Source organism: Patiria miniata, unplaced genomic scaffold (assembly GCF_015706575.1).
Source record: "Patiria miniata isolate m_02_andy unplaced genomic scaffold, ASM1570657v1 HiC_scaffold_19, whole genome shotgun sequence".
NCBI classification, from domain to species: Eukaryota; Metazoa; Echinodermata; class Asteroidea; order Valvatida; family Asterinidae; genus Patiria; species Patiria miniata.
In genome coordinates this window covers 4,939,527-4,952,702 of record NW_024037057.1, presented here as the reverse complement: position 1 = coordinate 4,952,702, position 13,176 = coordinate 4,939,527, and the positions used below count along the sequence as shown (strand labels likewise).

Genomic DNA, 13,176 nt, shown 5'->3' with positions numbered 1-13,176 from the left:
TCCAAATCCAAATCCAAACCCAAATCCAAATCCAAATCCAAATCCAAATCCAAATCCAAATCCAAATCCAAACCCAAATCCAAATCCAAATCCAAATCCAAATCCAAATCCAAATCCAAATCCAAATCCAAATCCAAATCCAAATCCAATCCAACTCTTAGACTGTTTCAGCCTTGGAACAGTTGGATTCTGTAATACTCAGGGTATTGACAACTGCATGTCCATACCTTAAACGAGGCCAAGATATATTGTTGGGGTTACGGAATAGGATATGAAACTTACGAGCGCCTTTCTTGTGATACCAGAAGATCAGGCACGCTCCCTGGGTGGCCTTCAGGTATTCACTGACTAACCAGGCTTTGCTGTTGATGGGTGCACCAGACATCTCCACAAAGACATAGAAACCTGTGCCAAACGGAAATCCCATTACAAAAGGGCTACAGCACATTAACAACTTTTGCATCAAAATTGTAACTGTTACTGTCATTTTTACAGGTGGTTGTATGGTCCATAGATGGCCCTGTGTAGGCACTTGGGGTGCGTCCTTTGATCGCAGCAGGTCAATGTTATTGTCATTGCCCTTGTGATTGTCACTGTCTATGCCATTTCAACTGTTCCTCACTGTAAGCAGAATTGGTCGTGTGGTTCGCAGATGGCACAGTGTTGGCACTTGGAGGCTTCCCTGAGTTTGATAGCAGCCAGTCATTGTCACTGTCAATGTCATGGTTAATGTCATCAATGTCATTGTCATTGCCAACTGATTATTATCGTATATAGAGTTGGTCGTGTGGTCCACAGATGGCCCAGTGTAGGAGCTCGGAGTGCTACCCTTTGATTGCAGCCAGTCATTGTCAATGTCGTTATTGTCATTGTCAATGTCATCAATGTCCATGTCATTGCCATTGTAACTGTTCTCTACCGTATATAGAGTTGGTTGTGTGGTCCACAGACGGCCCAGTGTAGGAGCTTGGGGTGCTACCCTTTGATCGCAGCCAGTCATTGTGAATGTCGTTATTGTCATTGTCAATGTCATCAATGTCCATGTCGTTGCCATTCTAACTATTCATTACCTTATATAGAGTTGGTTGTGTGGTCCACAGACGGTCCAGTGTAGGAGCCCTTTGATCGCAGCCAGTCATTGTGAATGTCGTTATTGTCATTGTCAATGTCATCAATGTCCATGTCATTGCCATTGTAACTGTTCATTACCGTATATAGAGTTGGTTGTGTGGTCCACAGACGGCCCAGTGTAGGAGCTCGGAGTGCTACCCTTTGATCGCAGCCAGTCATTGTCAATGTCTTTATTGTCATTGTCAATGTCATCAATGTCCATGTCATTGCCATTGTAACTATTCATTACCGTATATAGAGTTGGTTGTGTGGTCCACAGACGGTCCAGTTTAGTAGCCCTTTGATCGCAGCCAGTCATTGTCAATGTCATTATTGTAATTGTCAATGTCATCAATGTCCATGTCATTGCCATTGCAACTGTTCATTACCGTATATAGAGTTGGTTGTGTGGTCCACAGACGGTCCAGTGTAGGAGCCCTTTGATCGCAGCCAGTCATTGTGAATGTCGTTATTGTCATTGTCAATGTCATCAATGTCCATGTCATTGCCATTGTAACTATTCATTACCGTATATAGAGTTGGTCGTGTGGTCCACAGACGGCCCAGTGTAGGAGCTCGGAGTGCTACCCTTTGATCGCAGCCAGTCCAGTGAATCCAGTGAGTCCTCGTTACTCCAGCCGCACAGGTCGTCCTCAAAGTCACAGTAACCTTCCAGGTAACGGCACAGAAAACGTAACATATTATGAATCGTCGAATCATTACTCCATGGTTTCAGAGTCTTCTTGTTAAATAATGAGTAGGTGTCATATTTTAGTGACTTTTCTGTTTTTCTGTGCAAGAATGTCTGTCTGTATGTGTATTTGTTTGTTCGTTAGTCTGTCCTAAAGTTTTTTTCTTTACTGTGAGAACTGTTTGTTTATATGCAAGTCTCTATCTTATTTTGTCAGACTGGGCGTTCGTGTTTGTGTGCTTGTTCATCTGTTTGTCTGTCCTTTAATCTTTGACTATCTTGCCTTGTCAGACTGTTTGTTTCTATTTGTGTGACTGTTTGTTTGTCTTTTTGTCCTCAAGTCTTGATCCTATTTTGCCACATTGCATGTCTGGAGTGTTTGTTTGTTTGTGTGAAGTTTTGTTTTTCGCTTTGTTTGCCATCAAGTCTTTGGTCCATTTTGACTTGTCGGACAGTTAGGTTGTTTGTCTGATTGTTTGTCCTTGTTGTTTATCCTGAAGACTCTGTCTTTACCTTGGCGAGAGCATTTCCCGTCGACGATGTCCACGTCGTCGATGGCGATATCGGCGTTGGCGTTTGAGCCGACCTCGGCTTCAAAGACGACCTTGTAGGGATGGCCGGCAGAGACTGTAGCCTGCGCAAACCGCCACTTGTTCTCCTGATGACCTGTAGAATACGTAGAGCGTAGAAAAACGTCCAGAAAAATCTATGCAGAGAATCTAATTGGCTAATGATGTCAAAATGGTAAAGATTTGGACTTGGTTTGATTATAAAATTAGGCGGATATATTTAGTCTTTTTCACAATGGTATTTTTTGGCCAAAACAATCCCGTCGTCAAGTAGTTAACAAACAAACCACTAAATGAGGGCAATCTTCAGACAAAAGTGTACGTTTAACTACTGAGAACTCTCATTTTCGGATTGTTAGAAGAATCCATTGAACTTTTAACAATTCTGTTGTATTCTTAGAGATGCAACGAGACTTACCGCTTTGGTCCCAGGCTACGGGGCCGTCCAAGTTGGTCTGCAGGTCGCGCGCCATGATGCGCAGCGTTCCAACGCTATTGCCGAACATGTGGTACCAGAAGCGCACGCACTCGCCCCGCGTGTCCTCGTACTTGGGACTGAGCAGACGTCCCTTGTCTCCCGTTGTCAGGGGCTTCGCCATGGTGACCAGGGCATATTTTCCTGTCGGTCGATGAAAAAAAATGGTATTGTCAGCATTATTAAGTGCATTATCGTTACCCCTGATTGCCCAGCTTATAGTCATTTCTGAAGCAATGCAAAATCACTGAGAATAAAATAAGTATCAGCGGTAGGCCAACCTATTAAGGATGCCCATCTGTGCTTAACTATTTGTGAGCGGCAAAAATCACCCCCAGTTCAAATTACACACTACACAGGATTTCATAGATAACGAAGAAAAAACCTATAGACCTCAAACCTAATGATGTAATGGCTCTGTTTACATATGTGCTTTCCTATGGGAGTGAAGTCGGGACACCAGACGAAGTAGGAACCGTCTAACACATAGTAAAGCGCACATGTAAAGAAAGCGTGACGCCGTTAAGTCTCAGGCCTATTGGCGTCACTCACCTGCAGCGGTCTCCGTTGTGTGGTCAATTGGTGGCTGGGTACCGTGGGGTTGGTCCCCGCTCGACCACAGCCAATCAAAGTCGTCGTTGGGATCCTGAGTCCAGGAACACATACCAGTTTCAAATTCACAGTCCCCTACAACAACAAAAACACCAAGAAACAAGAAGATACTTTATTTAACGATCAATAAGAAATTTGTCCAAATATCAATATTTTTTATTTAATAAGCCATTTTTTTTTGAGAAACCAGTGCACTTGCATGAGTACAATTCGAATAAGCGATTAGTCAGTTTCCAAGTTCCGGACTTTTCCTAGTTCCAGACCACTTCAAGTAAAAACCTACCTCTTTTTGAATTGGTCTCCAATACTATTTTTTTCTGACAAAGTGCATTTTGAAAAGATAAAATGAAAGCTTCTTGATACACAAAGGTCTTTTCGATAAAATCTCTAGAAAAGGAGTTTTGGCCAAATTTCCAACTCGCACTTTGACATGTTTTAATGGTTTGTAGAAAATCAAGGGAGCCTCAAATTGGCAATAATTACCCTCCTTGGTACATCACTCGGACCGTGTGATTTCAAATATTTTATTCAAACTCCACAGTCGTATAAACTTTTGCATCAAATGTTTGTCGAATCAAAATAAGTTGTAGAGTCTTTAATATTTGAAAATTCGCCAACAAATAATCATGTTTTTGCCTAGTTTGGGATCGCAGGCACTTAGGACCCAACTATCCGCATGTTCATCAATTTTATGTAAAGACCACTAAACCCTCTTCCCTTCCCCCTGAAGATCCGCCGAGTACTTTGCTTACTTGTTGGTGGGCATTGGCCGTAATAGATCAAGATGTCGTCCAGGGCGATGTCGCCGGTGTACGAACTGCCTGCTATGCCTTCCCATATGACCTAGGTATAGAAACGACACAAAAACAAATTTTCCGTTTACTCTGTCTTATCATAAGATGGATTTTTTTTTTTTTTTTTTTTGGCGTCTGGGTGATATAAATCAAATTAGGTTTTTGGTTCAAGTCCCACCCGAGTGATTTTTTCCAACTTTCACTCGGGAGGTAACACACTGAGTATACAGTGTTTATACGTCGGTGAAGGGCAAAAACCTAATTTGGTTTACTCTGTCTTTGCTAGCACAACAAACTTTGCCCTAAATTGGCGAGCTAGCAATTTACTGCAGACGCATGAAATGCACTCATCGATGGCACAGAATTTGATGCTATACTTACTGAAGAGTCTAGCGATTAAATAAAATCCAGCCAGCACGGAACTATAAGTCCGCCAAATTAGCAAGTGGGCCCAATTTCAGAATTCTGCTGGCTGTGCAGCGAAGATCTGACTACAGCAGAAAAAAGTTTCACACCAACGATGCATGCATACGGCCCAGAACCAGAAGCCAATCTCACCAAAAAAATTGCATAGCTTGGGGTGGGTGTGGGATCTTGAGCTCAGAATTCCGCTTGGTCCAATATCATCAAGCTTAAAGCAGATTTAAAAGCTAAGCAAACATTTGCAGGGCACCAGTCAAAAGCAATTGCCCTGCATGCGATATTTTTTTTACACAACTATCTGGGGTACTTTGTGCGCTTCCCTATGGGCCAGGGTTATTATAACCAGGCTTGAGTGGAGGCTACTATTTTTCAACTTGGTACAGATTTCGGACTTTATTTCTCATTTTAAAAAAATCCTGGAAAAGAAAAAGAAAATTGCTGCTATACAAGTAGTATCTGACTGAAAACTAACGTTTCTAAGATAAAACTTTAAATTGTTGAAAAAAAGAGCAAAATCTGATTAGTGCAGAGCAAGAAATCGAACTCAGGACCTCTGATAATTCGCTAGCATGCCTAACCACTAGGCAACGGCGGTGCTCGACCAAACCCTGCAATTCATAAATTATATACTTTCACACATGTAGAAAGAGTATACGCGCGCCTAGGTAAAAGGTTACAGGATTGTAGAGCGCCGCAAGTCGCCTGAAAAATGGGTTCCCTGTACTATTGTGTACATAAAAAATTCGGGCCCTGCATGACGTTTTGGCTGGTAACCGGTTTTGCCTTAAGCAAATTTTTCCTGTGCTTAATTAATTAGCAAACATTTCTGTGCATCTGACCTGCCAGGATTTCTCGGAGGTGACCGTGTATATGGCCTTGAGCCACTGGTTGCCCTGCGTCTGGTAGCGGGTCCAGATCCTGGTATCCTGCCCCCGCTGGCGTATGTAGACGTTGAGACGGTTGATGGACAGGCCGTACATGTGGTACCACCAGGTCAGGCACATCTGGCCGCCGGTGTTGGACGTGGGTTCGTTGACGGCCGACGCGAACTGGGCCTTGTGGCCCGTGCCGATGCTAGAGGGCGACGTTTCCAGGTACATGTAGTAACCTGTGGGGGTAGCAGCAGGAAACGCAGAAATGACCCAAAACGCTAAATCATTGAAAATTTGTCAATTCTTCAACTTTTTTTATGGTTTTTGACTGAAAAGGTTTTTAAAGGGAACATACCACATTTGCAAACATAAAAACAACACTCCCAAATTATCATGAAAAAAACTGGACTGTTATTAAATGACAGTCTAAAGCATCCTGTAAAATCCTGGCACCTAGTGTGCTGTCATTTTCAAGAAAAGTGTAAGTTTGTATCAATTTCCAATGCTGGTCGGCCGACAATCGTTGGAAAAACCAGGTTTTTTTTCAAACACTGCCCCTAATTTACCATCTTTAGTTGCAATCATTTGCAATTGATTAAACGATTACGAACGGGTACAAGCCAGCTAGACTGATTCCTTGACCGTTCATCTTAAGTGGGGTCAGGGAACCCGACAACAGGAACATGATAGTTTTTCTTGGTTTTTCCAGCATCTACGAATGCAAAACTTCAAACGAGCCAGTGTAACAATATTTGCTATAAAATACTAACCCCCAAATCCATTGATTTCTGAAAATTGCAGCAAAAGCAAATGATGTATATTCCCTTTAAAGGCTATAAAGGATCATTTGCTTTTCCTGCATTATGTTCATTTCCAAACACAACTCAAAATCCTCAGAAGAATGATCAAAGCCCTAACCTGTTGAAGTTTCAGCTCAGTGGATATTACACTTTTTTGAGAAAACAGTGAAAAGCCATGCACAACGTTTTGATCATGAGACACAATTTTGTCCATATCACTCTTTGTTTCAAAACATCAGTCAACTGACTGGTAGTTGGAAACCACGTACATTTCTTGCTTTCTTCTCAATGACAGCAAGCCAGACGGAATAATTTCACAGGGTGTTTAGTACCAGTAAGCTCTTTACTCCAAGTGGAGTGTCATGGCCTAGCAGTTAAGAGCACCGGACTCATGCTCTGGTGTTTCAGAGGCAACAGTGGCATGGGTTCGAGCCCGGGCCCGGACACTTGTGCCCTTAAGCAAGGCAGTTAACCATTACTGCTTCGTCCTTCGGATGGGACGTTAACCCGGAGGTCCCGTGTGTTGTATAATGCACATAAAAGAACCAAGTAACACTTATCGCTAAGAGAAGGGGTTTGCCCCGGTGTTTCTGGCCTGCTAGTTATACTCCCTTGTGGAAGTCCTTAGGAGAAGTACCAACCAAGTACCAAGTACCAAGTAAGATGTTTGATAATAATTTGCTTGGTGACTTTTGGAGTAAATGCAAATGATGCAAAGGTGAGGTTGAAAGGGAAAATACAACATTTGCAAACATCGAAAAATAAAACTACCAAGTTGTTACGAAATACCTTACTAGGATGTTGGTAAATGACAGTCTAAAGCATCCGGTAAAATTATGGCACCTGGTGTGAAGTCATTTTCAAGAAAAATGGTACATTTGTACACATTTTCAATGGTGGTCGGCCGACTACCGTTGGAAAAACCTAACTATTTTTCAACTACTGCTCCAAATTTACCATTTTTTTTTTCAGTCCAAATTTTGTTTGCTATTGGTTCCATGTTCATGAACGGGTGCAGGCCAGCTAGACTGGTTCCCTTACTTTACAATTTTCCGGCATTTTTGATCCATTTCATCTTTAGTGGAGTCAGGGAACCTGACTACTTGAACATTTTTGTTTTCCTTGGTTTTTCCAGCATTTTCAAACACGAAACTTCAAACTTGTCAGTGCAACAATAATTTGATCTATTATACTAACCCCTCACATAGTTCATTTCTGAAAATTACAGCGAAAGCCAATGATGTACATTCCCTTCAAAACTTGTATGGGGCCTGGCTGCCGATAATGGCCTGAGCTGAATTTTGTTTCAACAAATGTAATCCAGTCAGAGAAAAAAATTGTCCGACGTCCTACCGTAAATTTTAGGGTCAACACTTACCGTTCTGATCCCCGTAGGTGTGGTCGTAGCCCGGCCCGGTGTTCAGACTCGAAGTCTTGCCCGATCGCCTCGACCAATCAAAATCGTCGTCCGGCGACGGGATCTGGATGTAACTGCAGATGTCCGTCTCGAACGTGCAGTTCAGATGGTTGCCTGTGTTCAGCAAGAAAAATTGTTTCTTTTTATAAGGAGTCGTCCCATAAAGTTGTGTTCCATGTGCTCATCAATGAATTTGATTTTTATTTCCCACTTATAAATGTTCAACTTGTATGTTTTATTCCAATCAAATGATGTCTGCAACCCTCTCGAAAATTTTGTTCTACGGCAACATCCACTTTGCGAGCAGACTGGTTTCACCCAGAGCTGTAATGACTCGAGTCGATGACTCGACTCGAGTCCGACTCGAGTCACAATTTTTGGTGACTCGACTCGACTCAAGTCCCTAAGGGTAAATGACTTGGCTCGACTCGAGTCACTGCGAGCAAATGACTCGACTCGACTCGAGTCCCTCATCAGAAGACTCCACTCCACTCGAGCGAAGGCTAACAAGATTCGAGTCCCAAAAATAAAAACACAGCTTTGCGAAAAGTATTTGCAATGACTTACGGTGCAAAATTTATGCTCACTTCACTTTGCGAATAGCAGTCATGTACAAATATACAACGTGTCACAGACTCCCACCTCATGGTTCTAGAACGCACAAAATACCATCCACGAACCAGATTTGTAAACACATTTTCTAATTCACTGTTTCATCATTGGTTTTGGGCGATTTCTTATAACGCTCTTGGATTCGAACGCTGGCTAAACTTATGGCATCCTTTTATAAATTTTGGTAAAGTGTTCAAATATTCGTGACTCGAATTGACTGGAGCTAAATATTTGACTTGACCGTCTCGACTCGACCTTTTGACTTTAATGACTCGACTCGAGTCACTTCTTTAAAATGACTCGACTCGACTCGAGTCACTTCTTTAAAATGACTTGATTCGAGTCACAAAAATCAGTGACTCGTTACAACTCTGGCATCACCATCACCCTAATCGCTATTGTATCTATCAGTGTGTACCCTTTCTCATCTTGCTGTAAAAGTAGGACACAAGGTTACTTTAGTTAGGTACATGTATATTACTAGCCAACACAAGTCCTCCTTCTTTTCTTCTTGTGTGTGGTCTTCCTAGCTGGGAAAGGTAGCTTTCCTTGTCAACCAATATGCGTAGTAGACATATCAAAGAGCACATTATTGATACTGATTGTGGGGGGGGGGGGGGAACCATCCTACCCAGCGAGAACGGAATAATTGTCTGGCAGCTGAAAATTCGAATTTTGCAAAGTAATAATGCAAAAACGAAACATGGGTCGATATTTTTTGGGGTCGATATTTTTTTGGGGTCGATATTTTTTGGGTTGATGTCTCATCAAAAAGTGAAAAAATTTTGCATAAAGTAGCAATTTTGACACAGAATCAATTTTTGAAACTTGAACATCGCACGGGGGATGCAACATTAAATATCGGGGATAAATTTCAGACATGTTTATCCGCAATTCAAATGTTTGGTTACAGAAATCGTCGGTGGGGAGACAGATAAAGATGAAGGCACTACTCACGGATGCACTGTTCTCCCGGGATGTAGTTCAGGTCGTCGATGGCCACGTCGCTGGTGTAGTTGTGACCTATGACCCCGCTCAGGATCAGATAGAAGACCTTCGAGCTGGAGACGTCCACCTGGGCCGTGTGCCACTCGTCGCCTTGGTTACCGCTGATGGACAGCACCTCTGTGGCGACGTCCGCGACGGCGTCGTGGACGTACACGACCAGCTCGCCAATGCCTACGATCAGGGGAACCAGCCAAAAACGAGATACCAGTACAGATACAAGCTTTTGAGTTTTCAATATTTTATGAACTTTTGCCAACTACAGGGTGAATAAAAAATAAAAAAAAAAATGTCTGGACCATTTTTTTATTGAAGTTCTGCATGTGGCAATTCACACAGGGATGAATGTAAATTGTTTTCGTTTTGCTGATAGAACACTTACCTTTTTTTTGTGATCCTTGGACAGAACTTCTAAACGGTGTTCGTATTTAAAATTCCGTAACTTGAAAAGTACACAAGTGATTTGAATGATTCTTGTACTAAAAGAAAGCTTATGAATTGGGCTTTCATATCCTGGATTTTGAAAGTGCTACATGCAGAACTTCACTAAAAAAATGGTCCCGACATTTGGGTTTTGTTTTTGTTACTCACCCTGCATGAACCTTGTCTTTGTCAGTTTAATTTTGTAACAATGAATGAACCAAAGGTTTACTTATGCCTACCACTGCTATACAAAAAAAAATGCCCTCTACCTCCGCCTATAATGTATTTTGGTCTGTGAAAGTCCAAAGAGAAATATCAATGCATGACATTTGACCTTTAACTCTTACCCTGTCCCAGCATGTGGTACCAGAACTGGAAGCAGGCTTTGTTGGTGGCATCGAAGTGCTCGCTGTTCAGGTTGGCTTTGTCGTCCTTGTAGTAATAGGACGACTCGATAAACAGGTAGAATCCTGCGTGCACAAGTATAAAAAAAACCCCAATAATTATAAAATTGGTTAGCGTTGTAGTCCTTACAAGTCTTTGCAAGTCCTCACAAGTCCTAGCAAGAACTAGCAGGTCCTCACAAGTATTTTCCAGTCCTCCCAGTCCTCACAAGTCCGTTCCAGTCCTCCCAAGTCCTGACAAGTCCGCGCAAGTCCTTGCAAGTCCTCGCAAGTCCTCACATGTCTCACAAATCCTCACAAGTGCCCCCAGTTCTCACAAGTCCTCGCAAATCCTAACAAGTTCTCGCAAGTCCTTGCAAGTCCTCACAAAGCCTTGCAAGTCCTCGCAAGTCCTCACAAGTCCTTGCAAGTCTTCACAAGTTCTCACAAGTCCTCGCAAATCCTCGCAAGTCCTCAAAAGTCCTCGCAAGGACTCACAAGTCCTCGCAAGTCCTTACAAGTCAACCACAAATCTACCACAAGTCCTCACAAGTTCACAAGCTATTCAAATGCATTGTAATAAAGGCATTCCTTTGTTTATGCTCACCTCCTGTTACTGGACTTTTGAAAGGACTTGTGATTTACGAATGAAAGGACTTGTGGTAGACTACAACACTGGTTCATTCTAAAGTGGTCAAGGAAATTGATTTAACAACCCAAAACATTGAATACACACAAAAAATATTGGCTAATTTCTGAAAATAGGGCCATGAAATTCATGTTACAGCAAAAACTTTGAGCAATATCTTTTCCTCTGACGTGTATGAAAAATATAACCCAACAATAAGAGCACATTTGTTTTTGAAGCAAAATTTTCTATTATGAATGACTGAATCCAAGACTAGCACTTCAAAGGCTAAATTTTAAGGACACAAAATGTGTAACCTAAAACGTCTTCCCGTGATAATTACAAGGATTATTTTAAAATTACAGTTATGTTATTTTTAATAATTCAGCCTTTAATGAACTTTACAGGAATTTTTATTTTTTCGTCGGAAATGCGTTTATGAGCCAGACAAAGCACATTCAAGACGCGTTCCTTCAATTTGAGAATCACCTTTATCGGTCCCAGTGGTGTGGTCGAATTTCGGGCCCGTGGTGTGACTCGGTGTCTCCCCGTCGGTCCTCGTCCAATCAAAATTGTCGTTTTTGCCGTTGACCCAGCTGCACAGACCGTCCTCAAAATCGCAGCTTCCTGGAAACGGTACGAGATATGAAAAATGGTAAATTTGATAAACGCGCAGCGCAGTACGCACATCGAAAATGGAAATATGGATTTTTGACCTTAGAGGTAACAGCCCTCAGGTCTGAGAAGTCATGAGCAAGCATTGCATTCACTGTGTGGACTTCCGAACAAAAGATGTCCACATAAACATGTTTTCGGATACGTTGTGTGGACTTGCCCGCGTCCACACAAGGTTTCCCCCTATCTGGAAAACAAGTTTAGATGGATTTTGGGTTAGGTTCATCCGTCCCAAAATAAAGAGAAACACTCAAGGAAATCATAGTAAAAAAATTTGGGTTGAAAGATTTTTCACAGTGTGAGCAAAATGATTTTTTTCCACAGGTTTTTCTCAACTACACAAAAACAAAGGAATGTCCACACTAGGTATGTAATGTGAACATGTGTGAGCATTCCGGTGCCTCGTACTTGCGTAATAAAATGAAGTAATGTGATCGGAATTTCTCTGGTTCGAGATTTGTCGAGATTCCCGAGACGGGATTCAGTCCACCTTGTTAGTAGCGCTCACTAACTGCTGCGGCAGGGAACATAATCTGAATCCACGACCAGGCACTTCACGACCATAGATGGCGCTGTTCGTGATCAAAATGTTTCATTCATAACATCAAATGGACGGAGAACGGGCTGATGGGGCTGTACCTGGTGCCGGGCAGGCCTTCTGCATGACTTCCAGGTCATCAATGGACATAATGCCGGCTCCGGAAGTTCCCGGAATGGCCTCCAGGGAAACCTGAGGAATCAAGACGAGAGAAGAGACAACGTCAAGTCATGTTACGAAAACTTTCCACAGAACTTTCGGTCACAAAGGAATGCTTTGCCTTTGTACCTTTCAATAGACCATTATCATGTGGCGGCCATCTTGGTTTTTCCCCATTCAAATCAACGTCACCAACGCGAGGCTGGAAGGAAAAACAGTCTGGTTCCTTTTTGCACAAAAAAATATTATCATTCATTACTGTTATTGGATATAGGGAACTTGACTGAAATGGTGGCAACATTCTGATCAAGCCAACTCTTCCAATCAAGCAATCCAACCAATGGGTGCTGTGGTCGAAGTACTTTGTGATATCACAGGTACATCACAAGGTACATCACGAGCTCAACCAAAAGTACATCACAAGTCCAGTCAAAGGTCTTACGGGTCTTCCACCATTTCTTATGGGGTTTGTGATGTAGCAAACTAAAAATATATAAAGGCACAAGAACAGACAACGCAAATCCCAACACAGGAAACTTAAACTCGGCTTCCAAATAATTTAATATGACTACAGAACTGCAAGTACGGAACATCTTGACGAAGCCAATGCCCTAATGCCCTGGGGGATATCATATCTTTTGTCCCCCCCCCCACTTTTTTCGTCCCCGAATAAAATTTGTAGCTTACTATAATGATTCTATAGCTCAGAATATCTGATTCAATGACTCCATACTCGAAACGATGTTTAAAAGATGAACTTTTGCTAACAAAAAATTGGTTTTAGTGGTCAGAAATTGCCTCAGATCGCACCACAGAGCGTCTACAATCCAAACTTTTTCGGGGCCCTTAAGCAGACCCCAAACCCCACGCTGTTAGGGCTTCGCACTTCGCGTTTTCATTAGTGCTCAGCAAGGTATGCCCCCCCCCCCACTTTTGAGAAGCGATTGACGCCCTTGGGACTATTAAAGACACTGCAATGAAATGACCAAC

The 13,176-nt window shown here is 42.3% G+C and overlaps 1 protein-coding gene across 1 annotated transcript in view; it reads right to left on the bottom strand.

Moving 5' to 3' along the window:
- Nucleotides 1-13,176, bottom strand: part of LOC119726055 (MAM and LDL-receptor class A domain-containing protein 1-like) — a 196,551-nt gene that overhangs the window by 90,682 nt on the left and 92,693 nt on the right. Inside the window, exons 73-86 of the mRNA XM_038197672.1 lie at nt 12,129-12,219; nt 11,304-11,441; nt 10,151-10,273; nt 9,333-9,554; nt 7,725-7,877; nt 5,514-5,782; nt 4,210-4,300; nt 3,398-3,532; nt 2,789-2,989; nt 2,315-2,467; nt 1,639-1,779; nt 1,238-1,299; nt 920-1,055; nt 283-405 (exon numbers count right to left, since the gene is read on the bottom strand). Of these exons, the coding sequence (XP_038053600.1) occupies nt 283-405; nt 920-1,055; nt 1,238-1,299; nt 1,639-1,779; nt 2,315-2,467; nt 2,789-2,989; nt 3,398-3,532; nt 4,210-4,300; nt 5,514-5,782; nt 7,725-7,877; nt 9,333-9,554; nt 10,151-10,273; nt 11,304-11,441; nt 12,129-12,219 (2,038 nt within the window). The remainder of the gene's footprint in view (nt 1-282; nt 406-919; nt 1,056-1,237; nt 1,300-1,638; nt 1,780-2,314; nt 2,468-2,788; nt 2,990-3,397; nt 3,533-4,209; nt 4,301-5,513; nt 5,783-7,724; nt 7,878-9,332; nt 9,555-10,150; nt 10,274-11,303; nt 11,442-12,128; nt 12,220-13,176) is intronic.